The sequence below is a fragment of the Beta vulgaris genome, chromosome 1, assembly GCF_026745355.1.
Source record: "Beta vulgaris subsp. vulgaris cultivar EL10 chromosome 1, EL10.2, whole genome shotgun sequence".
NCBI lineage: Eukaryota > Viridiplantae > Streptophyta > Magnoliopsida > Caryophyllales > Amaranthaceae > Beta > Beta vulgaris.
The window spans coordinates 25944053-25971212 of NC_079202.1; the positions used below are offsets into that span (position 1 = coordinate 25944053).

A 27160-nucleotide genomic window follows, 5' to 3' on the forward strand; every position below is an offset into this window, starting at 1 on the left:
GCTAAGAGGGAGAGAGAGTTTAAACTTGAGAAAGAGATTTATTTCTCAAATTTGGTGTGAAACATATGATGGGTGGAGACCCCTATTTATACTAGTTGGAAAAGTAGAATCGAGATAGGATTAGGAAACTAAAAGATAGATTTAGGAAAAAGATAAACTAATCTAGCTAAGATATAACTAATATTTACGTTATCCAACTAAGATTAGAAAAGATATAAATTACCCAAATACGTAGTTATAGAAGGTAAAATAACTAAAAGATAGTTAAAAGAAAGATTACAAAAATTGATAACATGTAACCACTGGCGTGAGTTATAGTTTGCGGCAGAAATTTTTTTTCCTTTTTTGTTTTTTTTTTTTATTAAAATCTTTTTCTTTTATAAACCTTTTTTTTCTTCTTTTCTTTTCACAAACCTTTTTGAAATTGTTTTTTTAAAATATTTTTAATTTTATTTTGAACAACTACTTGAATGTAAAACTTAGAAAGTTAGGCCCAAAATTCATTTGGGCTAAAATTTCGTTTTAAATACCCAAAACCTTTCTTATAAAAGTCTTTCTAATAATAATACGCCTTTTAGTAAATAAACCTTTTTCAAAAACTAAAACTTTTATATAAATATAAATAATAACTTACTAAAAATACGGAGTATTACAGACTACCTCCCTTAAAAGAAGTTTCGTCCTCGCAACTTGAAACAAGCAAGTAAGAAGTAAAGCATGTAATTCACAATACCACAAACTCTCTATAAAAATAAGTTAGCTCACATAATAACTCATAAAATAAGTCAAAAGTAGGTCAAAAATAGCGTTTTAAGTTAAAAGCGCGAAACTCTATCGTATTCTACCCCTCTTAAAAGGAGTTACGCCTCCGTAACTCGCTAAGGCTTAAAACTTGACTTAAAATTATTTACCAACTTTGTAATACAAACAATATAAAAATCGATTCTGGAAATGTAATAGTAAAATCACTAGAGAGAAAACACTTTCAAAAATAACTTTTAAGCTTTAAAAATAATAACCTCTATTTCAAGGTATTAATAACAGAAATAATTGCCTTCAATAATAGATCAACATAATAAAAAAAAAAATTTGAATAAGTACAAAAGATGGTTTGTGACAAACTAAAAAAGTTTATACAATTTGAGTAGGAAAATTTTTCAAATTCTTGAAATAATAAAGAATTAAATACCGATACTAAAGATAAGTTTTGTAGGAAAATTATTTGAGCAAATACTAATATATTATCAAAATGCTATAATATAGTGAGAATAGAAGAACTTTATAAAACCTTTCGTAAGCTTTACTCGAAAATACAATATTTAACAACTTTTCTTTCTGTTTGTAAAATACGTTTGTTTCTCCTCAAAATTTAATCAACTTCACATAACTCATGAAGGTCTCACAATGAATATCATAAAAAAAATTACCCTTGATCCTACTTTATTACAAATCAAAATCAAATCAATTCATCATTATTCACAAGCAAAACTTGTTAGTATATATACCACAACATATACTTGAAGAAAAATAGACTTCCTTACTTAGGTCCTCAAAACTAAAACTCCTCGAAATTCATCTTCAAATTTTCTTAAAGTACCATAATTAATATTCTCCAAAATAAATAAGTAGTCAACTAGGACTTGAGATAGTAAATAAACAATCTTTTCCTGAAATCATACAATCTTCACTTCAATAAATTAACTCCTTCACATAATATAAACTCAATGCTTAAATCCATAATAAAAATAGACTATTCTTTCCAAAATAATTACCTTGATTGACTAATTTCTTCCCTTTTTCTCCTTTATTAAGCTCCAGATTTCTCCCAAAAGAATATTTTCTTCTATTATTAAGCACCTACCCATCTTATAATCACTCTATCTTTCATATTGCCAAAACAACAATATATATACTCTATCATTAAGCAAAGTTTAAGACTACTCCCAAAAATAATACTTCTCTTGACACTAAATAATCCTCCAAAATCAACTTAGGATACATTTAGAGAGTTCTAGTATCTTACTCTACCTTTTAAAACAAAAATGATCTGAAGGAACCTGCTAAAGTTTCAAATATGGTCTTACTTCGTACTTTCTATGCTTAACTATAACAACGATAACTCCTTTAATATGCATTCAGCATAGGGAAAATTCCTTAATTAAATCCAGCTTCAAATATGGTATCTCATATACCTATAAGGTCCTCATAATATTCCTTATTTGTCACCTTCAAAGGTTATCTCGATATCATTTCTAAGACGGTGTTGACTATATCCATAAACAAAATATATAACTTATCTAAATCTTAATAATTCCTCCAAGCTGGTATAAACCATTGACCTCCTACTTGTTTCCACAAATTATGAAATTTCTCTTCCTTACTCATGTCACTAAACATTAAAGATCATCCAACTACATAAAACTTCAAATAACTAATTTCACAATTCTCAGCACATAATATAATGTATTGCCTTCTTCACTCCTACTAAAAAAATAACTACTAAACTTCTTTCCTTCAAAGGAATAAACTAGAATAATTTTCACCTTTAATGGATCTCAAATAGTCAACTTGGCTTACTTTGAACTCATAAGTTCTCCTAACACTTATAAATCATAAAATAAACATATTGATACTTTACACAATGTATATAAATCACTTTGCATGAATTTGATCACATGCATACATGTCATATAAGACATTAAATAACCAAGTTCATCTTATATAAAATATACATGTTAAAAAATAAAATATCGTAAGAGATAGTAATATCCCAACTTAGAAGTAGCTTTTTAATAACATGTCATGAAAGACAAATAATAACTCAATTCTTATAATAAAAAATAAACTCTTTCTTTTGCTTATGAAAAATACGAAGATTTTTCATATTAACTTGACAATAAGTCAAACTTCCTTAAAATATATTAAAATAATCATATTACAAATAGAACAATAACACTAAACAATTCTTATAAAAAAAATCAATACTTTATAAAAAAGTTCAACTTTATAATTCAAATAAATATATATAGATTTATAAGATAAATACGGATTGCATGTTGAAATAATAGTCAAAATAAAAATAACATTTGAACTATAATTTCAAATGAATCGAAAAAATATTTGAAATTCCTATATAAAAAAAAATTTTGATATTCTTGAAAAATACTATATATGTATATGACCAAAAGAGTTGTTTATTTGAGTACTAGGCTTAGTGTATGAATAATTAATCGAGTGAGTTCCCAGGAAAGAGAGGTGCGGCACAAACGGCCAACTTAAGTACCAAGTCTTTCCTTAGCCAGAACTTTCCTCAGAAAAATAAATCCACATACTTATTCCGTTCTTCAAAATATAAATCAGAAAATATTTATACTTGAAAATATAACTATTTGCTTAAAAAAAAGAAGTATTTTTTTCACATAATATAAAATGTAAAAAAAATGCAAATAGAATGCGAAACTCTAGCTTATATGCCCTTCCTAGATCTACCCATACTCTCATTGACTGTTTATTTTATTTTCAAAAAGAACCTGAAAACTGATACCACTTTGTAACACCCCCAAATTTCTCTCTTTTGGAAAACTTATTTTAATATAAAACTCCTTGAGAAACTTGAGAGTATTACTGCCACGTGATAACGTTAAAGGCTTTAATACTAACTACTAACTGAACTTAAACTAATGCAGCGGAAAATAATAACTTCTCTTTATTAATATAAACTTTATTGTACAACTATATAACAATGGAAATAAAGAAAATAAAATAACAACTCCTTGACTAATTATGATTCCTCACTAGCTCCCCCATATGAAGTATGCATAATCAACCTGTAAATCTGCTCACCAAAAGGGTCATCACAGGGACAAAGCCATAAAACAAAACAAAACAAAACAAAAGCATGTCAGTAAAAATACTGAGTACATGTATATGCGGAATATTAAACACTTTATTTAATTAAACTTTGAAATATTAATTCAAAAACCTTTCTTGGATACTTGATAATAGTTGTATAATATAAAGTATATAACCTTGATAAAAATCCTTTTTCCTTGCCTAGGTACCTTGCCTAAAGTGTGCACACCCCCCAAGTTTAGTATTCCTTACTGAGTCTATTACGAGGGAACTACCTTGTCCACATGACTTATACAAAAAGTACATGGGTAAATAATATAATAGCTACCGTTCTTGCTAATAAATAACAAGCCGTGGCCTCTTTATAAATTGTGATCATAAAAGATCATAACTAATAAAAATCCTTCTGAAATAATCCTCCTTTAAAAAGAATAATAATTCTTAAAACTTAGCCATATAAAGGCATAAATAAAATAACTTGCTCAAGGGTTAACCTTTGAAAAATAATAATAGTTCAAAAACACCTTTTTAAATATTTAAACATGAATCAAACGATCAAACTCCTTCTAAAATATTTTGAATATAAATTCAAAGATCAAACTTTATAAATATAATAAAGAAAGCATAATTCAAAGTTCATAAATAAAATTTATAAACATTAAACATGTTCATAAAAAAGATGCAGTTCATAATAAAACTCATAAAAACATGTATTGAATCCAAAATATTTTCCTAAAAACATGATACTATACTTGCAAAACAATTATTAAAGATCTACAAATACACGCACCTTGAATAATAATAACTACTAGGAGAAGAAAAAAAGTAGGCTAAGAGGGAGAGAGAGTTTAAACTTGAGAAAAGAGATTTATTTCTCAAATTTGGTGTGAAAAATATGATGGGTGGAGACCCCTATTTATACTAGTTGGAAAGTAGAATCGGAATAGGATTAGGAAACTAAAAGATAGATTTAGGAAAAAGATAAACTAATCTAGTTAAGATATAACTAATATTTATGCTTATCCAACTAAGATTAGAAAAGATATAAATTACCCAAATACTATTATAAAGTAAAATAACTAAAAGATAAGTTAAAAGAAAGATTAACAAAAATTGATAAAATGTAACTCACTGCGCGTGAGATGAGTTGCGGCAAATTTTTCTTTTTTTCTTAAATCTTTTTCTTTTTATAAACCTTTTTTTTCTTTTTTTTTTCAAACCTTTTTGAAATATTTTTAAAATATTTTTAATTTATTTTGAAACAACTACTTGAATGTAAAACTTAGGAAAGTTAGGCCCAAAATTCATTTGGGCTAAAATTCGTTTTAAATACCCAAAACCTTTCTCATAAAAGCCTTTCTAATAAATAATACGCCTTTTTAGTAAATAAAACCTTTTTCAAAAACTAAAACTTTTATAAAAATATAAATAATAACTTACTAAAAATACGGAGTATTACAAAAGCGAAGCGGAATCATTACCAGAAATAACAATCTCATCAACATAGACCAAGACATTTATCTGAACAGATTTCTAAGTAAAAGTAAAAAGAGAGTAGTTAGAGTAGGATTGAAGAAAACCATACTCTTTCAAAGCCATCACCAACTTAGCTAACCAACATCGGGGGGCCTATTTCAGGCCATACAAGGACTTGCGCAGACGACAAACAAGATTAGGATTAGAACACTCAAAGCCAGGAGGAAGCTTCATATAAACCTCTTCTTCCAAATCCCCATGAAGAAAGGCATTGTGAACATCCATCTGATGAAGCTCCCAATTCTTGGAAGCTGCAATAGCAAGAAAAGTGTGAATAGTAGTCATTTTAGCAACCGGAGCAAATGTTTCTGTGTAATCAATACCTACTTCCTGATGATTTCCCAATACAACAAGACGCGATTTAAGTCGCACAACACCATTTGACAAATACTTGGTGCGATAAACTCACTGACTACCCAAAGCACGTTTCCCAGGAGGCAATTCCTCCAAGGTCCAAGTACCATTATCCTCCAAGGCCTGAATCTCAGCCTGCATAGACGCCTTCCACCCATCACTTCGCATAGCCTCCTTGAATGATTTTGGTTCAGTAGTAGATACAACTGCTGCAATAAACTTCAAGTAATTTGGAGAAAATTTTGTACAATTCATATAATGAGCTATAGGATAAGGATTACCTAAAGAAGTGGATGGAGAGGAAATAGAGAGAGATGGACTTTCCGAAACAACGACATTAGTGACATAATCTTTCAACAAAGTGGAGGGGAATTTTCCCCTCAAATCGCGGCCCAAAGGAGCCGTAGATGATGTAGACAAGTCGTGGTTAGGCCCAGAGGAGGGCGAAGGCCCAGAAGAGGAAGACAGGCGCTGGTTGAGGCGCGCGAGGAGCTGATGGGCCAAGAGCTAGGCCCAGATGTGAGTTTCGGACAGTAGCACCAAAAGATGCGGGCTGGGTTGTGGCGCGAATGGGGCTAGGCGAATTATTTGAGGAAGAGGGAGACGTAGTGGGGTTGGGTCCATTATTTTGTGAAGGAGGGAGGCGGGTATTTGGGGAAGTGGGCTAAATTGGTGAGCTAGGCTCAGGATGAGATAAGGGAGATGGGGATTCATTTGTGAGTTGAGGTTCATTTGGAGGAGGAATGGGAGAGAACACCACAGTGGAAGGAATAGACCCATAATCATCATCAAAATCAAAATGTACATAATCAGAAGAGGGCACCACAGTAGCAGGGTCTATGTTAACATCATCCGGGGATAAAAATGGATATACACCCTCAAAAAACTTGACATTACTATAAACAAAAAATTCCTTGGAATCAAGATCAAATAACCTCCAACCCTTCATACCAAAAGGATAGCCCACAAACACACACATTCTACTACGACTTGCAAATTTGTCCCCTTTAGTCTTGTGGTTATAAGCAAAGCAAAGACAACCAAAAGTGCGAATAGCATCATAAGCAGGAGAAAAACCAAAAATAATATCAAAAGGAGATTTGTTGTTCAAAAGAGGGGAGTGAGTACGATTGATTAAATGAGCTGCAGCAAGTACACTTTCACCCCAAAAATAAATAGGAAGGTTTGCTTGAAATTGCAAAGCACGACCAACATTCAAAATATGTTGATGTTTTCTTTCAACCCGCCCATTTTTTAAAGGAGTGGCCACACAAGAGGTTTGAAAAATAATCCCCGAAGCAGAAAAATAATCAAGCAAATAATTAAATTCAGTCCCATTATCACTTTGAACAATCTTAATGGTTTGAGAAAATTGCCTATCAACCATGGCAACAAAGAGCACAAACATGTGAAACACCTCAGTTTTATGCTCCATCAAATAGACCCAAACAGCTCGTGAAAAATCATCAACAATAGTTAAGAAATAACGGGCCCCACAAGAGGACACATGTCTGTGGGGACCCCACAAATCACAATGAATTTTCTCAAATATCCGATTAGTCTTATTATCACTCAAATGAAAAGAGTCTCTAGAATGTTTAGCACGAAAACAAATTTCATATGGTTTATTCAAACTACCCTGATGACCACAAATGGGAGGAAGTCACTTCACCACTTTCTCCGAATGATGATCCATTCTTCTATGCCACAGCTCAAAAACAGAAGAACCACCATGCACAGCCGCCAACGAAACACTATCATCCCCTTTGAAGTAGTAAAGTCCATCCACTCTACGTCCCATTCCAATCAGCTCCTTCATGTGGTCCTGAATAGCACACATAGAAGAGTTAAATTGCACAAAACAATCCAAATCACGCGAAAGCTGAGCAACAGAAAGTAAACTACAACTGAACTGAGGAACAAGGAGATCATCATGAAGAGTAATATGAGTAGATAAACGTACTGGACCTTTTTGAGTAGCAACACCAGTTTTCCCATTAGGAAGCCCAACAGAACAAGCGGTAATAGAAACCAAATCAAACAGAGAATCAACATTAACAGTAACATGGTGTGTAGCACCACTATCAATAATCCATGAAGTGGAAAGAAACGTACCACTTAAGCGTTCATCAGAAAGTTTCGTGGAACCAAAGAGTCCAGCAAGGGCTTTCCACTGCTCTGGAGTAAAAAGAGCAGGTGAAGAAGTAGAACCCTAAATAGGAGCCGAGGAGGAGGCCGAGAATGAAGGAGCACCAACCACGGAATTAGCCTTGATGCTGCCACGACCACGACCCGCAGACCCCACGGCCGCGACCCTTAGGTTCCGAGCCATCGGGATAACCCACTAACTCATAACATCGCCCTATCTCATGACCCGACCGTTTGCAATGAGCACAAACCAAAAGAGACCAGCAGCGAAAGACTTCGTGGCCCACTTTATGACAGTGGGAACACGTGGGACGCTCAGTAGACCCACGGCCACGACCCGCGCTGGCCCGAACAGCAAAGCTGAGAACCTCCGGCTTGTCTTCGGTGGCAGTTTTGACAGAACGAACACGTTTCTCCTGCACCACAAGTTGGTAGTCACGATCCAAAGAAGGAAGAGGATCGGTAGATAATATTCGTGCGTAAACGGCCATAAAAATCAGAACATTCCCATTAAAAAATCATGAAGTTTTTGAGTTTCACGCCTAGATTCATGCAAACCATCAGCCATACACGTTGAGCAACATTTACAGGAAACTAAAGGTTCATGTTTATTCAATTCTTCCCACAGCATGTTCAATTTACCATAATAAGTAGATACACTCATAGTTTTGGTTTGCTCACATTTAGCAATACTCGATTTTAGTTGATGGATTCGGGGTCCACTGAGAGTGGCGAATCGAGTTTTGAGATGATCCCATAACTTGCGAGCCTCACAAAATTTAGTAAGCGTACCTTTTACGTCGGGATCAATGGTATTCATGATCCAAGAAACGATCATGGCATTGACGGTAAGCCGATCCGCCTCGGTGTATGGCTCGGTGGGGCATGTGATGGAGCCATCAAGAAACCCGAACTTGCGCCGGGCTTGAAGCGCAAGTTGAAGATCTTCTGCCCAGTTTTCGTAGTTGTCGGACCCGAGTTTGGTGGGAGTAATATAGTCTCCCGGACGGTCGCCGGTGCCAAGAAAAAACAGATGTTTAATGTCGAGAGGTAATGTCATGGGGTTATTTTGTGGTGGCTGATGATCATTGCCAGCCATGATGCTTCGAAAAAAAAAAATTGGAGTTAGGGCTCCGATACCATGTTGAGAGAAAGATTAGGGTCTCAAGCTTGCCTTTATTATTGATTCTCACGCAATATATATCAATACAATACATGGAAACAGTATATGTTAAGGACTCGAAATATAATACTTTCCGTAAATACATGATTGCCTAACAGGGTTATCACTAATTACGAATTGTTGAAAAAGGCATCCTGAGAACAACCTTTCGTACGAGATATGGCCATTATGAGCTCACATTCATGCCTTTTGGACTCACTAATGCGCAAGTAGCTTTCATGGACCTATGAATAGGACTTTCCAGCCATACTTGGATAAGTTCGTGATAGTGTTTATTTACAATATATTGGTGTACTCGAACGATAAAGAGGATCAGGAGGCTTAATTAAGGAAAGTGTTGGAGATTCTTCGAGAAAAGCAATTTTACGCCAAGTTCTCAAAGTGTGAATTTTGGATGGAAAAAGTTTTTTGGGTCATGTGATATCAAAAGAAGGCATTTCCGTAGATCCATCGAAAATTCAAGTAGTGCCGATTGGCCTCAACCTAAGAACGTCATAGAAGTAAAAAAGTTTCTTGGGTTTAGCTGGATATTACCGAAGATTTGTGAAGGATTTTTGGAGAAGGACCCAACCTCTCACCAACCTAATGAAGAAAACAACAAAATTTTATTAGGATGATAAGTGTGAGAAAGCATTTCAAGAGTTGAAGAAAAGACTTACAACAGTCCCGATATTGACATTACCCTATGGAGTAGAAGGATTTGAAGTTTATAGTGATGCCTCAAAGAAAGGTTTTTGGTGTGTTTTGATGCAACATGGCAAAGTAGTGGCCAATGCGTCGAGACAACTCAAACCGCATGAGCAAAATCACCCTACTCATGACTTGGAGTTAGGAGCAATCGTGTTTACGCTGAAAATTTGGAGACATTACTTGTATGGAGAGCAGTGTAAAGTCTATAGAGATCACAAATATGAGACAAAGACGATGGCTAGAGCTTATAAACGATTATGATTTGAAAATAGTGTATCAAGAAGGAAAAGTGAACAAAGTAGCTGACGCGTTCAGTAGAAAGAGTGCTCATTCGCTAAATGTTTTGATTTTGGCAAATGAACTGTGTGAAGAGATCAAGAGACTGAGTTTGGTAATAGTTAAAATCGGTTATGTGAACATTCACTTGAATGCTCTTACCTTTAAACAGGACATATTTGAGGAGATTCGAGAGAAACAAGCTTCAGATAAGTGGCTAAAGCAAGTTACGAGAGATGAAAGAAAACGGTCAAGCACCAGAGTTCGAGATCGATGACAATGGCGTTGCTAAGTATAAACAGAGATTGTGTGTACCACGGGACGAGGAACTCAAGACGAGAATTCTAAAGGAAGCCCATAGTTTGCTATATTCTATACATCCAGGAGGAGATAAGCTTTATAAAAATTTGAAGAAGCACTTTTGGTGGCCTAGGATGAAGCAAGAAGTAGCCAACTTCGTGGCAAAATGTTTAACCTGCCAGAAGGTGAAAATACAACATATAAAGCCTGGAGGAAAATTACAACCGTTGAAAGTGCTAGGATGGAAATGGAAATCTATCTCTATGGATTTCATCATGGATTACCGAATACGAGGTCGAGAAAGAATGCAATATGGGTAATAGTGGACCGTTTGACCAAGACGGCAAGATTCGTAGCAATGAAGGATACTTGGTCGTTGAAATAGTTCACCGATGCTTACTTTAATGAGGTAGTTAGGCTACATGGTGTTCCAAAGGACATCGTTTCGGATAGGGACTCGAGATTCTTATCTAAGTTCTGGAAACAGCTTCAGACAACCGTGGGTACACTATTGAAATTCAGCACAGGATTCCACCCAGCAACGGATGGTCATACAGAGAGGACCATTCAGACCTTGAAGGACATGTTGAGAGCATGTGTGATGGATTTTGGAGGATATTGGATGATCATTTGATGCACATTGAGTTCTCATACAACAATAGTTATCACTCGAGCATAGGAATGGCACCGTATGAGGCATTGTATGGACGAAAATGCAGGAGTCCTATATATTGGAGTGATGTGAATGAGTCGTTGAACTTAACAAAAGTTATCACTCGAGCATAGGATTGGCACCGTATGAGGCACTGTATGGACGAAAATGCAGGAGTCCTATATATTGGAGTGATGTGAACAAGTCGTTGAACTTAGGACCAGAAATGATAGAAGAGACTACCAATAAGTTGAAGTTGATTCAAGAGCATATGAAAGCAGCTCAGGATTGACTCGTATGCCGATCAAAGGAGACGAGATTTGGAATTTGCAGTAGGTGAGAAAGTGTTGCTGAAAGTTTCACCAACCAAGGGAGTAATGAGGTTCGGTAGAAAAGAAAAACTAAGTCCTCGTTATATTGGACCTTATGAGATGTTGGAGAAAATTGGATAAGTGGCTTATAGGTTAGCCTTACCTACAGAATTAGCCAATGTTCATAATATTTTTCATGTGTCTCAACTTCGTAAATACATTTCTGACCCCTCCCATGTTATCCAACCCGAAACCATTGAACTTGATAAGACCCTCACTTTTGAGGAAGGTCCTGTTAGAATCCTTGATTCCAAAACGAGAAACACACAAAACAATGCAATAAAGTTATTCAAAGTTTTAGGTCTAATCATCAAACCGAGGAAGCAACTTGGAAAACAGAAGACGGCATCAGAAAGCGTTATCCTGAACTCTTTTCTGAGGTACGATTATCGAGTTTCAGGGACGAAACTCCTTAAGGGGGACAAAATGTAATACTAGCAAATCGCGAAGCTAATGTTTTGTTAATATTAAACATCTAACTTTAAAGTTCGAGGACGAACTTTGTTTTTAAGGAGGAGTAGATGTAATACCCCAAATTTTCAAAACTTATTTTATTATTTATTAAGATTTAATATTATTATTTCTACTCAAAATTATTTTTATGATAATGCGATTTTATTTGATAACTATGTTTATTAAAATAATGATTTCATTTAGTTTTGATTTATTCAACAAGTTTTCATTAAATCATTTACTTGTTTAGTATTCATTTCATTATTTCTAAATAATTAAACTCTTTACTTTTGGTTATGAATATCCTTATACAAGTTATCCATCCATATTAGCAAACCCCAAATACAAGTTTATATCCATATGTCTTCTAGCCAAAAAAAAAAACGAAAAAGAAAACCAAAAAAAAAGGTGAAAACAGTTTTCACCATCTCCCCTCCCCTCCCTTCTTCTGCTTCTGAATTCCAGATTAAAAGAACCAAATTTTCAACCCAAAATTCAGCTTTTCTCAGTAAAGAATTGAATTTCAGTCTACAAATATCAGTTTTTAGGGGCAAATTTTCAAAGGCTAAACACCATAACCCTCACACCTCACTTCCACCATTAATGGAATTTGACCAAAGCTCAATATTTCTGACCAATCACCTCTACAAATGCTGCACCTTATTCACTAATTTGCTCAAGCAAACAGTCTTAAAAGGTTTTCTTCAATTCATTTCTTTTCTTCCTTAATTTCTTATTTTGATTTTGAAAATTAAAAAAAATGAAATTGAAACCACCATTAACAACCTCCTCTGCTTCTCTTCACCACCACTCCGCTAGAAACCACCACCTTAGACCACCTAATCAAACCACCAAGCCTCTAGAACTCGCGCCAACCACCGCGAACCGCCAGCCAAACCCCCTTCGCGCAGCCCTGCTCGCCCTTACAGCTCTGTCTAGCCACCTCACTAGCGCCCAGCTTCCCTCACTCGCACGACTGTCGAACCAAAGAAAAATCTGAATTCCCTGGCCTGAGCCTGGCCGTGCGTCGGGAAAAACACCACCACAAAACTCCACCATCTCCCCTGTTTCTCCCCTCTGCCGCCCTCCCTTCTTTCATCTTCCCTCTGTTTCGTTTCTCACTTGAGCAACTGACTTTGTTATTTTAAAACTTCTTTTCCTTTTCTTTTAGTTATTTTGAGTTTTAGTTAGTTTTGTTTGCTTTCTTTTATTTTTAAAACTAAAACCCATAAATTTCCTAAACTATCTTATCTTATTAAGTTCGTATATTTTAGTTTAAGTTAATCTTTTATAACTTGAAGATGTTTCTTAAATAAAATGAGTATAATAAAGATAGTTTTCTATGTTAAAATAATTGTTTAAGTTAATAAAAATATTGTTGAAGTAATCTTTGATTACTTAATATGATTTCATAAATGATTTGAGAATCATAAAAACTTTGATTTATAAACCTTCTTAAAGATCATTAAGAATTTCTTTAAGTTATTATTTGAATTATTTATTTTATAAAAAGGAATTATTTAGGAACTAAATTAGATCTCGATAATACCTATTGTAGACTCCGATTGCGTAGACGAGGAATATCAAGAGTGCTAATACGTTCGTGAACTTAACTTTTAGGCACGCGTCACGAGGTAATCTCCGATGTACATCTAAACATGGATCCCGTTAGAGTAAAACGAATTGTTTACGTAATTGTGTGTGTATAAAATTTATAAGTTTGGACTATAATTATGGATTATCGACTTAATGCAGGATTATGAATACGATTCACAAAATGGATAACGACTATGGATATTGACTATGAATCATGACTACATATGATGTACGATATGACAAAGATGGTTATTATAACGTTATTAAAATCGTTTAATGTCATTTAGTAATGTTATGGTTACTATTATTAATATTGTCATTATTATTATTATTATTATTATTATTATCATTATTATTATTATCATTATTATTATTATTATTATTATTATTATTATTATTATTATTATTATTATTATTATTATTATCATTATTATTATTATTATGGGAAATCATGAAAGTTAGAATTGGTAAGAACTTGTGATAATGAAATTATTATGAATCTGAAGTGAAATGAATTCAAGTGACGATTGTGTTTATGAAATGAGTTATTGAAACCACTATGAATGGATTGAATGTGTTCACACTGGATTGAATAAGATGACTTAAATGTGTACGTGATTTATATGACGACTTGAATTAAAAGATGTTTATCACGTAAAGTAAAATATCGGAGGGAAATGATGATCAGGTTGCCCTGTAAAAGAGGTTCAGCGGCCCTTACAGCTTCTCTAGTTACTATGCTGATTGTTCTGTTACTGTCTTCCTTCTATCTTGTTGTGATCCAAGTAGAAGGGGTACTAGTGACTCTATTATTATGGCTATTATGATATCCGTAGGTGGTTATAAGGGTTCGCCCCGACCTACAAGTAGGTGGTTACAGGGGTTATTCGTCCCGGCCTACAATGTTGAAGTAGGCGGTTACAGGGGTTCCCCCCGGCCTGCAATGCTGAAGTAAGTAGTTACAGGGGTTTGCCCCGGCTTACTGGCGTTCCCGTTCCTCTCCTTGAATAACTGAATTAATTGAATTAATGATATGATTATTCAGTGCATATATATGTGTATATGTGCTATGACTTCCAAAACTATTAATCTACTATTTTACAAAGTATTTTGAACTTAAGTATTTTACGGGATGGAGTTGGAATTACTCAGTTTTTGTAATTTTGGGGAGCTTGTCTGTCTTGTCTCTTTTCAATGTATTTGTGCAGGTGGATGATTGATCGGGGGGGTGGGGGAGGGGGAACAAAAGGGAGATCATTTAGAGTTGTCATCCACTTAGCATATGATCAGTAGAGCTGGCCACGGGCCGTGCTGGGCCTGAACGTGGGCTAGGCCCGCGGGCTTAGGGTTACTACGGGCCGGGCCAGGCCCGCGTCCCATCAATCTCGGGCCGTGCCGTGCCGGGCTGAAAATATGGGAAGCTTGTCCATGGCACGACAAGCCCCACGTGCCTGGCGGGCCGGGCTCGTGCTCACCGCGGGCCTGGTCCATAAAATCACAGCTTTTCAAAAAAAAATAAAAAAATCTCGTGCTCACCGCGGGCCTTGTGCGTCATATCTTTGGCCAATTTATATGTGTCATATCTGCTACTACTATGTTGTCTACTTGTCTAGCATTGTTGTTGAATGTTGATTTAAAGTTGATGAATGTTTTCAGCTTTTTATGTTTAGAGCTCTCTACTAGTACCACTTTGGCACTTTGTCTCTCTCTCTCTTTCTCTTTTTAGACCTCCACTTTTTACTTTTTCAATTTTTCTCATGTAAGATAAGGAGTAATAAATAATGTATACTTACCCGTTACCAATTTCATATTTTCTACTTATATTTCTATTTGTAATTATTTATTTTTATATTTGTATTTATAAGTTATTTTATTTTGAAAAACAAAAAGTAAAAAGTAAAGGAAATTTATTTACGGTAACATTGTAACTTGAAAAATACCTCAAAATTATTATTAAACTCTTGATAATATTAAAAGGAACAAAATAACTAGATTCTTAAAAACTAAAGACATTACAAACAATAAGAAAGTTACATTGCATTGATTGAGAACTATTATCATCACTCATCATCATCATCATCTATTTCTTGTTCAAGATCGTCGGCTAATTGAATTGATTGAGAACTATTAGATCCAGAAGCCGACGTGCCTTCATCATTATCGTTTTGTACATACGACTTATCTTGAGATCGATCTTTGGCATCTAACCAATCTTTGAAAGAGACACACATTTCAAGAGTTTCGGGTTTTAAACTTGATCTTCTATCATCTAGCACTCTTCCTGATGCGCTAAAAGCTCATTCGGATGCAACTGATGAGACTTGGATAGCAAAAATATCACGCGCCATCGCCGCCAAAATTGGATGCTTTGTGCTTTGTCCTTTCCACCACTTCAGTAGGTCAAGTCCAAACTTTTCTTCATCATCCATAACTTTCATAAAATCATAGCTTAGATACATTTGTAATTCAGAAACATCACTTTGAGTTCTCCGGGATGATTCAGTACCAGAAAATTTAGACATCATATTAGCAGCTTGTGCAAGTAAACCTTTTGACTGTTTACTTACGCTCTTGGATGATTGAGAAGAGCAAATCGAGTAATTGTTCCATATTTATTTCATAAATTCTAAATAGTTCGAAAAATCGAGTGGTCACATTAGTTTTAAAAGATCCAACATCACTTTCAAGTAGCATGCATTGAAAATAAATATCAAGTAACAAGAAAGTACCATCATATTTTTGCCTTGGATCTAAGATAGAAGCAAAAACATAAATAATAGGAAGCTCCGTATAATATTTGCGCCATTTCACCTCCATTGCGGGAAGATAGTCATCATAAGTTTCTTCGCCACGATGCTCATTAAAAAGTTGAGCAAGTAAACATGCATTACTAAGAAAAGATTGAGAACATGGATTATAAACAGAAGAAAAGCAATGGGTCATGCTATATAACAATTGTAAGAAGTTCATATACTTTTCACAATTGCTCTAATCATTTTCTAATAAAGCCATTTGTGGAAATTTTGGATTGAAGAAAATCGTTATTGGAATTTTATACTCGATTGGCTTACTCAACATGTCATAAGTGGAGTTCCACCTAGTCGGACAATCAGCTTTGAGTTTTACCACCTTTATCTTTTGCTGACGAAGAAATGCTTTCCACTCCTGTAGTCTCATAGAAGAACTGTTAATAGAAAGAATTGCAGTTCTAATTTTCTCATAAAAGGGACCAATAGCAGTAGTTCCATCTCTCACACATAAATTTAAAACATGACAAATGCATCTAATGTGAAGTGCTTCTCCCTCTAAAATTAAATCAGGTAATTGTTGTTTGACCAGGTTTGCACTATATATCATAGATGTTGCATTATCAAAAGTCATGGACATAATTCTAGTCCTAAGACCATACTCATCAATAGCTTGCATTAGATGATCAGCAATGTTAAGACCAGTGTGGGGGTATTCTAACATTCTAAAATGAATAATACGCTTTTGCAACAACCATTCATCATCTATCCAATGACAAGTCACACACAAGTAATGTAGTCCATAACCACCATCCCATGCATCTGCGGTTAAAGAAACTCTACAAGGAAGATTACTTAATAGTTGAATTAACCTTTCTTTATGCTCTAAATAGTTTCTCATCACGGATGAACGAGCAATTTTTCTAGAAATTGGCTTGTGTTGAGGTTGTAGTGCTTTGTTGATGTAATTATTAAAAGGTTCATTCTCAGCAAAAAGAAAAGGTTGTTCAGCATGCACAAGTATTTGCCCGAGTTCGTCCCTATCCCTCTCATAATTGTAAGTGAAACCGTGTGGATGATACTGAGAGATTTTGGGTTGTGCTGGATCGCTAGAGGGTTGACCACATTTTTTGGAGTGTCTAGCTAAGTGACCCGTCCCTTGTTTGGATATAGCAGATAAAATAATGTTACATGTTTTGCACTTAGCTTTGCTTTCATCCTTTTTTAATAAAAAGTAGCTCCAAACCTTACTCTTTCGATGTTTCTTAGTTGCCATTTCTTCTTTCGTACACCACTCATCTAATAATGGATTAGGGATTTCGGGGAAGGGCCTATCCACTGATTGTCCACTAGATCTGGATTCCATGCTAGGCATTGTTGATGAAAATTGAGGTATAGTTTCGGTGGAATGGTAAGAACTAGGATCTTGTGGTGTGCCAAATCCGTAATAGGGTTGGTATGCGTTTGGTTAAAATCAATTCATACCGATTGCAGAAAACAGTTGGTTCATTTGGCTATAATGATGGAGTCCCATGTTTTGAGGTGGCGACATAGATACGTTTGGATTTTGTTGGTCACTAGAAGTAGCTATGTGTTTGGCTTTTTTGGAGGAGGTATTTGATTTTGATGCCATTGCATAAACACATTCACAAAAACAAGATATACTCAATTAAAATTAACAAAATTAACACTAATTAATATAAAAGGAAGCAATTAACAATAATAGCTAATAACGTACTAATAATATAATTGTAAATAGAAAATGATTAGTAATAATAAACTAAAAATGATTGAAACAAAGTTGAGTTAGATCTTACAACCAATATAGTAGAAATAGAATTACGAAATGTGAGAATCGCAACTTTACAGGTTACTTGAATGATCTCCGAAAAATCTTCACCCAAAAAACAAGTAATTTTGTAGTAGTACTATTAATTTTTTGAAGAGCAAAGTGTTAGTGTATAATTGAGAGATTTTGTTATTTAGGAATTGAGTACTTTGATAATTCTAAATTGAGGAGATTGAAATAATACAGAAGAATGAATGATGAGAAGAGAGTGATGAGTTGTTTGGAAAAAATAATGAAGTTTTGGTGCATATATAGAAAATGGAAAAAAATTAGCCGTTGCAAAATTAGCTGTTGGTGCATATGAACGTTGCAAAATCTGCAATATCTTCACTCTTGCAGTATTGTGTAGTTATGAGTTGTGTATAGTGACATAGTGTACTTGTGTGTTGTCATTGTCATGCATTAAATGAAAAGCAATAAAAAGCCAAACTTGCTTTTTCAACTTCAGCAACGGCTAGAGCTGGCGCCTGGCAACTTCAACAAACTCACTTTTTCGTGGGCCCAGCCCACGGGCTTGGACGGGCCATTTCCTCGGGCTTGTGTCGGGCCGGGCTTAGTCCTAAATTCTTCCGACGTTCGCGGCCCACGGCCCATGTTATGGACAGCGGGTCGGGCCTAGAACGGACTAGGCTCGGGCAGCCCGCGGGCCAGCCCGGCCCATGGCCACCTCTAATGATTAGCTTCCGTTGGAACTCTGAAACTCTTAAGGATTAGTAATGTTTAATGAACGATTTACTTGGTTGTAAGGTTTAATGAATTTGAGTTTAGTATACTTTAATTTAGGCTTGCATTTATTTCCAAGGAGATAAGTGCGGCGGTAGCGCCACCCGTCGGGTTGAACCCTCGTGGATTTATTTTTTCCCCCAAAACTCGAGTTTTATTGAATAAAGAAGGGTTCGGGTCGGCGGGGGTATTACAATATATCCTGACAACATAGTACTTCATATATATAAAGTTCAAACATTATGGTTTATTAACATTTACAATCATTAAAGAACTATACTAAAGCTTGCTGATAAGGAGTTATTACATCATCGACCAAACTTTTCAGTGACGATATATATTGAACAGTTAAGAATCCGTCACCTTCAATTTAGAAAGATAATAACATCCAAAAAAGAACTTCAATAGGTTACATCACTTCCAACATAATATTAGATAAACATAAATATGTTCATTCGTACATATATAGCTACATAAGGTTGTTGACGTAAGCATCACATGCATATATGACTAGTTACTATTAATGGTCGGTGTGATAGGCTACTTTTGAAGAAAATTATAATAGCTCGGGTAACTAAAGCTAAACATAAAGAGTGTGTCTTAAATATAACATTTTTTTTGAAATTAACATTAATTTATTGATTCAAAGTCGTACGACATCTACAATAAAAATCAAAACTAAACAAATACATATCAAATGAAATAAATACAATTCTAATATGATAAAACCACGATCGTTGAGTAGATGTAACACTTCTGAAAACCCTTGTCTTTCACATCGCTGTCTGATGCAACCTTTTGCAAGGGGGTCTAACAATCTTTTGTAGTCTTGAAATAGAACTGAATTCAATTCAAGTGATTGTAAAAAAAGTCTTGACATCTGTTGCAACTCCACACAAATTTCGATCAACAAATCAACATCTTGAAATACACAAAAACCCAAAAACAAATTCTCTAAACTCTCACATGGAGAGAGATAAAACTCAATATATGGGTAGACATAACCCAATATATGGGTAGAAAAACTCTCCATCAGAGAGAGACTGAGATTTATTGGAACCATAAACATAAAAAGCTAGTAATAAAACGAAAAAAGGGGCTTACCGCCGTCCAAAAGGGTGGTGGTAGCCCCTAGGTTGAAAATTAGGGTTTTATGGAATAGGAGAGAGAAGAGATTATGGTTCATATTGGTTGAATGATCATATGATTGATTATGTCTTAAATATAACATGTTACACCATAATTTATTATGCAACAACATCTCACATGTGAGAACTAATATAATTATTTCATGTCATTATAAAACTCTTTCATGTCATTAAGAGTATTTCATATCATTTTCGAGTTGTTTCATGTTATCTTAAAGTTCTTTTCATGTCCATTATAAACTCCTTCATGTCATAATTGATATGTTTCATATCTTTATTACAGACTTATATGTCATTTTAAACAAACTTGTATTATTTTGTTTATTTCATTATTATTTTTCAACTCTTTATATACCTTATCATTATTACAAAAATTGATATCATTTATAACATAAATGCTATAAATGATATCACTATTACTCACTATTATGTAATTTTTCCAGCAAACTTATATCACTTTCTCTTATTTAAGTACTATCATTTTTCAACTCTTTATTATGTACCTTGTTATTATCACACAAACTAATATCATTAAAAAGAGAAATTATATCATTATTATTCGCTTTTATATCATTTTTTAGCAAACTTGTGTAGCAACCTGCACTTCCGAGCTGCTACTTAATCACACTTAAGATATTACAAATCTAAATTAACACTTAATGAACCTTGAATTACATTTACCTTGGTATACAATCTTAGATCGGTGGGGCATATAATCCCACAACAACACCCGAAAATATAAACACTAGTAGAAAAAAGGCTACTTGCTGCGGTTAAAAAGTGCCCTATTGCTGCGGAATAGGGCGCGCAGCAATTAAGGGTGCAGCAATAGGTATTAATAATTATGCTGCGGTTTTAAACCGCAGCAATATTACGTAATATTGCTGCGGTTTTAATGACCAAACCGCAGCAATATAAGGAATTGTGGTGAAAGAAGGTGGCCCAAAAAGGTAATATTGCTGCGGTTTCTGGCCCAGAACCGCAACAATATTACTTTTTTTATTATAAAAAAGAAATATTGCTGCGGTTTCTGGCCCAGAACCGCAGCAATATTACTTTTTTTATAATAAAAAAGTAATATTGCTGCGGTTCTGGGCCAGAAACCGCAGCAATATTACCTTTTTTTTAATTTTTTTTTTTTGTTTTTTATTAGTGAAGAGGAAGCTATATATGCAACCTTGATGAAGCTATGCAGCAATATGCTAATAAATTTTCTGCATAAATTTCGGCAGAGCTCCGTTTGTAAATTGGATAAAACCCATAATAGGGACTTAATTAACCTGTACAACAACCAATAACATCTCCGAATCCACCATCCAAGCAAATAAAAATCCATCAAACAACCACCATGATCTCCAACATACATCATCCAATATTCAAGCCAACAAACCAACATCATATTCAACCCAACCAACATATATACAATTCCATAATAATCCAACAAAAATATTTATATATCATGATAATCCATCACTACAAAGTTGGTTGTACAAGTTGCAATAATGTATATGTTCGTCTAAAGTTAGAACAAAAAAAAGAATATTAACATAAACTAACTAACCTATGCAATGCACTCATCAACAAAGTATGTTGCCCACTTATTCTTCACCTCATTGATTTGATCCTCCGTATAAGGATCTTTGGTAAAGGTTTGAGCAACCTGAAAATAATTTACCAAAGTTAGCATCAAATAGTTAAAATATATTAAATATGAAATGAATAATTATATAAACTTACTTTGTCCATATCCAACGAACCAAAATATGAAGCGAGTACGTCAAAAATGTACCGCATCACAAAATAACCGCACTCCATGCCTCCTTGTTGTTGCGGGCACTTTATCAAAAGTTATAAGAAAATGAGAAAAATTACCGCATAATGAGAATAAAGTAAGCTTTAAATTGAATCAAGCAATTCGATCAATACATACCTCAACATATTTCCACAAAAGCTTCTCTCGACGAACTTTGTGGCCGCTCATCCGAAACCTCCTAAAAGCACTAGATAACATAACATTGTTTGATTTAGTCCTTAATTGTGGAATGTTACCATCTCAATTCATATAAAGTATATCAAACATATATCAACTTACGCTATCATAGGCAATTTAAGCTTTAACTTCCGTTGTTTGTGATAGCTGGCAGAATCGAAGATATAAACTATCCCAGGCAAGGGACATATGACAAGTAGCATCCAATGTTGGCTATTGAAAGATTAAACAACAATAATTACTTGAAAAATCACATACCATGCAACAATAAATATTTGTAGATATTAAGAAAGAATATTACTCTTGAAAGATTGGCGCGAACATGATACTAGCATTTACATCGACGCATCCAACCATAGCATGCAGAATGTACTTTGTTACCTCCTCCGATGATGAATGAGACTCCATAACGGTGCTTTGCGGACACATCCAACAAACACATCCAATATAATCCCCAAATCCAGCCAAGTCCGACTGCGTAGCCCTAAAAATTGGCAAAAGTAAACTATATGTGAAAAATACAACTACCATATAATTAAATGTTAAAAAAAACATAACTTTGATTATTGTTACCTCATGTACACTTGGATATTAGAAATATTAATCATTTCTCCTCTCAAAAACTGACCAATATCCTCCTTGGTCAGAAAAGCGGTGCCATCATCTGTCAAATAATGGAACAAGGATCTCGGCAAGGTAACACAACAGCATCATCGTCTGCGACGGCAAGGGCAAGCGTATCTGCTACTCCCTGCAGTCCTCAGTAAGGGAGTCCAAGAACGATCGATCGTCGATAATTGGACTAAACTGAGAAGCCGAACCGGCTGATGAATGCAACTGGCTAGAAGATCTAACAGCCTCCCCCGAAATCCTTTTTGTTTTTTAGGTGTCGATGTAACCTAATAATTATTTTTTCAAAACGGGCATAAGATTATAATTTTTAAATTGAAAGCTATTATATTTACAAAATGGAGGCCTATATGAACAATTACCTCATCACTTAACATTTGTGCTAAATTTTTTGGCCATTGCACCCAAGTACCCAAAGCAGTAGCTGTAGTGTCGATCTCATATGCAGGGACGGGAACAGGTAGTGGCAAATGACCATATTTCTCTATAATTCGATGAATTTTCACTTTCAGGTGATCATTCATCATTCTAGACCCATGAACTGTAGTGGTCTCATCAAAAGCATAAGAATATGCATCTGCCACTAGACAAGTCTCTCCACTAGTTGGATCTACCAAATACAATCAACATGGAACCTCGTCCTAACAGCAACACGTAATATTGATATTATTTGAATAAAACACACATGTAAATATGATAATTATTTGTATAGGGCGCCATGTATATAAGATAATATTTTGTATAAAGCACATGTATATATAATAATTATATGTACCTGCAGCTGAGGAGAATGCAATGTCCTCCCTCCACCTTTCACTCATTTTCTGTATGAGTGCCTCCTCTTGTTCCTTCATTGATCTCCTATAGTGCGTACGAGGTACGTGTCCAAAAGCCTTGGTATAGCCAACATTAACACCCCCAAAACCGTAATAGCGACCCGGATGATCTGGCTTCTCTCCAAGAGCCATAAAAAGGGCGTCTCTGTTACGAACCGGAATGAACTCACCCTTGGCTTGCTTCTCCTTGTACTCCAACTGCCCAAAAAGCAAGTTAACAGTAATAATGTAGTTAATAAATGAAAAAATATTCATGTCAAACTAAAAGTTAATTATAATGATATACATACGTATTTGTCAGCTGCTTTCTTTGTTTCCTCATCTGGAATGAATCTCTGTTTAGTAACAGGATCTTTCTTATGCATCGCGCACCACCAATCATCACCCCGGTTAAAACTGGAGGACACGAGGAGGATGGTGTACTAGAAGACGATCCAGAATCAAAACTAGGTGGACCGAATTTCTCCTGCCTCCACAACTCTCTAGCATCTCCATAACTCCTCTGACCTAAGTGGTGATGATGTGTGTTCTTCTTTGCGCTCTCAAGCGCTTTTCTCGCTTTTTCTGCAAAATAAAAAAACACATTAAGTTAGTATAATATTATTTAAATCAATAAAACCAAGTTAATAATAAGAATATAAACTTACTATAGCATGATCTGACATCATTTTTCTTTGAAAGTGGCCCAATCCTCCTTCTTGATGTGCTTGTATACGTAGGCGGACTATCACCTAACTTCTCTTTCTTTGATCTAACTCTCGTCATTGTTATCCGCCAGATACCAATTTGCTCTTAAAATCCTCCATCTAACGTTCAGAGCAGACAAGTAGAGCTTCTTGTATCGAACCTCGTCGGGAAGGTGAAACATGTTCTGTTTTTCAAAATAGGCTAAAATGACTAATTTTGGTTCCAACTGTCTATATGTTGTATTTCAATCAAATCTACCTATAAATACATCAAACTAAGTATATATGATATGTTAGAGTTGTTTATAACTTAAACTAGCATGAAACAAGTCTTTTCATTCATTTGGGAAGAAAAAGGCCCGAAATGGCCTAAAATGGCTAATTTTGGTTCCAACTAGTCTATATGTTGTATTTACAATCAAATCTACCTATAAATACATAAACTAAGTATATATGATATGTTAGATTGTTTATACTTAAACTAGCATGAAACAAGTCATTTTCATTCATTTGGGAAGAAAAAGGCCCGAAATGGCCTAAAAGGCTAATTTTGGTTCCAACTAGTCTATATGTTGTATTTGCAATCAAATCTACCTATAAATACATCAAACTAAGTATATATGATATGTTAGAGTTGTTTATAACTTAAACTAGCATGAAACAAGTCATTTTCATTCATTTGGGAAGAAAAAGGCCCGAAATGGCCTAAAATGGCTAATTTTGGTTCCAACTAGTCTATATTTGTATTTGCAATCAAATCTACCTATAAATACATGAAACTAAGTGTATATGATATGTTAGAGGTGTTTACACATTAAACTAGCATTAAACAACTCATTTTCATTCATTTGGGAAGAAAAAGGCCCGAAATGGCCTCAAATAGCTAATTTTGGTTCCAACTAGTCTATATGTTGTATTTGCAATCAAATCTACCTATAAATACATCAAACTAAGTATATATGATATGTTAGAGTTGTTTATACTTAAACTAGCATGAAACAAGTCATTTTCATTCATTTGGGAAGAAAAAGGCCCGAAATGGCCTAAAAGGGCTAATTTTGTTCAACTGTCTATATGTTGTATTTGCAATCAAATCTACCTATAAATACATCAAACTAAGTATATATGATATGTTAGAGTGTTTATAAACTTAAACTAGCATGAAACAAGTCATTTTCATTCATTTGGGAAGAAAAAGGCCCGAAATGGCCTAAAATGGCTAATTTTGTTCCAACTAGTCTATATTTGTATTTGCAATAAATCTACCTATAAATACATCAAACTAAGTATATATGATATGTTAGAGGTGTTTACAACTTAAACTAGCATGAAACAAGTCATTTTCATTCATTTGGGAAGAAAAAGGCCCGAAATGGCCTAAAAGGCTAATTTTGGTTCCAACTAGTCTATATGTTGTATGCAATCAAATCTACCTATAAATACATCAAACTAAGTATATATGATATGTTAGAGTTGTTTATAACTTAAACTAGCATGAAACAAGTCATTTCATTCATTTGGGAAGAAAAAGGCCCGAAATGGCCTAAAAGGGCTAATTTTGGTTCCAACTAGTCTATATGTTGTATTTGCAATCAAATCTACCTATAAATACATCAAACTAAGTATATATGATATGTCTAAGGTGTTTACAACTTAAACTAGCATGAAACAAGTCATTTTCATTCATTTGGGAAGAAAAAGGCCCGAAATGGCCTAAAAGGGCTAATTTTGGTTCCAACTAGTCTATATGTTGTATTTGCAATCAAATCTACCTATAAATACATCAAACTAAGTATATATGATATGTCTAAGGTGTTTACAACTTAAACTAGCATGAAACAAGTCATTTTCATTCATTTGGGAAGAAAAAGGCCCGAAATGACCTAAAAGGCTAATTTTGGTTCCAACTAGCTATATGTTGTATTTGAATCAAATCTACCTATAAATTATTAAACTAAGTGTATATAATATGTTTGAGTTGTTTACCATAGTGTCTGTCCACATCACATCCAACAAGGTAGGAGAAATGTGTCTCCATGACCAGTTGATGTTCAGCTTCCGTATAGAAAGACCGATCCAAACACCATACTTGGCTCGCCATGGACCTAGTAAAGAAACAATTAAAAATCCAAATATGAAATTGTAATAAGCTAAGTATGATAAAATACATCTATTTACCTGTTGGTCTTCCCAAATCATCGAACTCTAAGACCATATCTCCTGTGTTGTGGAGATTCATCGTGGGACCTCGTTTACTCTTTCGTGTTGCCTTTGGATTCCCACTTGACTTCTTCCCGCTCCCCGTGCACCATAATATGTAGTGGTCTGACCTGAACCTAAGAATCAAAATAAGAAAATTAAATTAGAGAACGAACAAGTAAATTACATAATGAATGTTTAAAAAATTGAAATAAACGCGAACCTGACGGGGGTGGTTGCCCATCACCTGTCACCTCAATGCCAAGTAAGGCATTCCTATCAGCCTCTAGCTCAAATCTCTCCATCCACGCATCTAACGCATCTGCATCACGATCACTGGCCTCTCCCTGGTCAGGCTCCTTTTCTGGGTGAAAAGGGGCATCAGAATCCGATGAATGCTCGCTCGAATCGTCACTAGCCATATCTGTAGCATATAGATAGAAACAAGATAGTGTTAACGAAATTTAAAACAATATACATCATCACACATTGTAACAAAATTCAAAACAAGCAAATTACTCATATAGAACATTTTTTACCTTTAATTTTGGTCAATAGGTTGCTCAATGACTGTTATACCTTCTTGGTGATCCATTCGCATGTAACTATTTTCAGTATCAATCACATTCATCATATCGTCATTTGGGATTGAGAAAGGGGGATTCATCAAACTTATCATATTCTTCTTCGTCGTCAACATCACCACTCCTAAAATTCGCCTTTTACCATTAACAACAATGCACCACTGAGTGTCTACAGGATCAGATACATAGAACACTTGTTTTGCTTGCGATGCGAGGATAAAAGGTTCTTCAGTGTCACGCAGACGACTCATATGACAGAGTAAAACCGCACTCATCCCTTTGCAAACCACGTCTATTATCCGCCCACTTGCATCGAAAAATAGGCATAGTGAAGTCACAATAATCGAGCTCCCATAT

The 27160-nt window shown here is 34.7% G+C and overlaps 1 protein-coding gene across 1 annotated transcript; it reads right to left on the bottom strand.

Annotated features, from left to right (window-relative positions):
- Positions 1–21784: 21784 nt before the first annotated feature.
- LOC104885737 (uncharacterized) lies at positions 21785–22563 on the bottom strand. The gene is made up of 4 exons (XM_057391563.1): positions 22442–22563; positions 22170–22352; positions 21971–22081; positions 21785–21878 (listed from the first exon to the last, which is right to left on the bottom strand). The coding sequence occupies exons 1-4, from the start codon at positions 22474–22476 to the stop codon at positions 21785–21787; spliced, it is 423 nt and encodes a 140-aa protein (XP_057247546.1). The 5' UTR covers positions 22477–22563.
- Positions 22564–27160: the final 4597 nt, after the last annotated feature.

Excerpts from the sequence above, each read along its gene's own strand:
- LOC104885737 (XM_057391563.1), bottom strand. The coding sequence starts at position 22,476 with ATGATTAATATTTCTAATATCCAAGTGTACATGAG. Across the intron at positions 22,353-22,441 it reads AATATCCAAGTGTACATGAG|GGCTACGCAGTCGGACTTGG; the intron begins GTAACAATAATC and ends GCCAATTTTTAG. Across the intron at positions 21,879-21,970 it reads CTTAAATTGCCTATGATAGC|TGCTTTTAGGAGGTTTCGGA; the intron begins GTAAGTTGATAT and ends TATGTTATCTAG.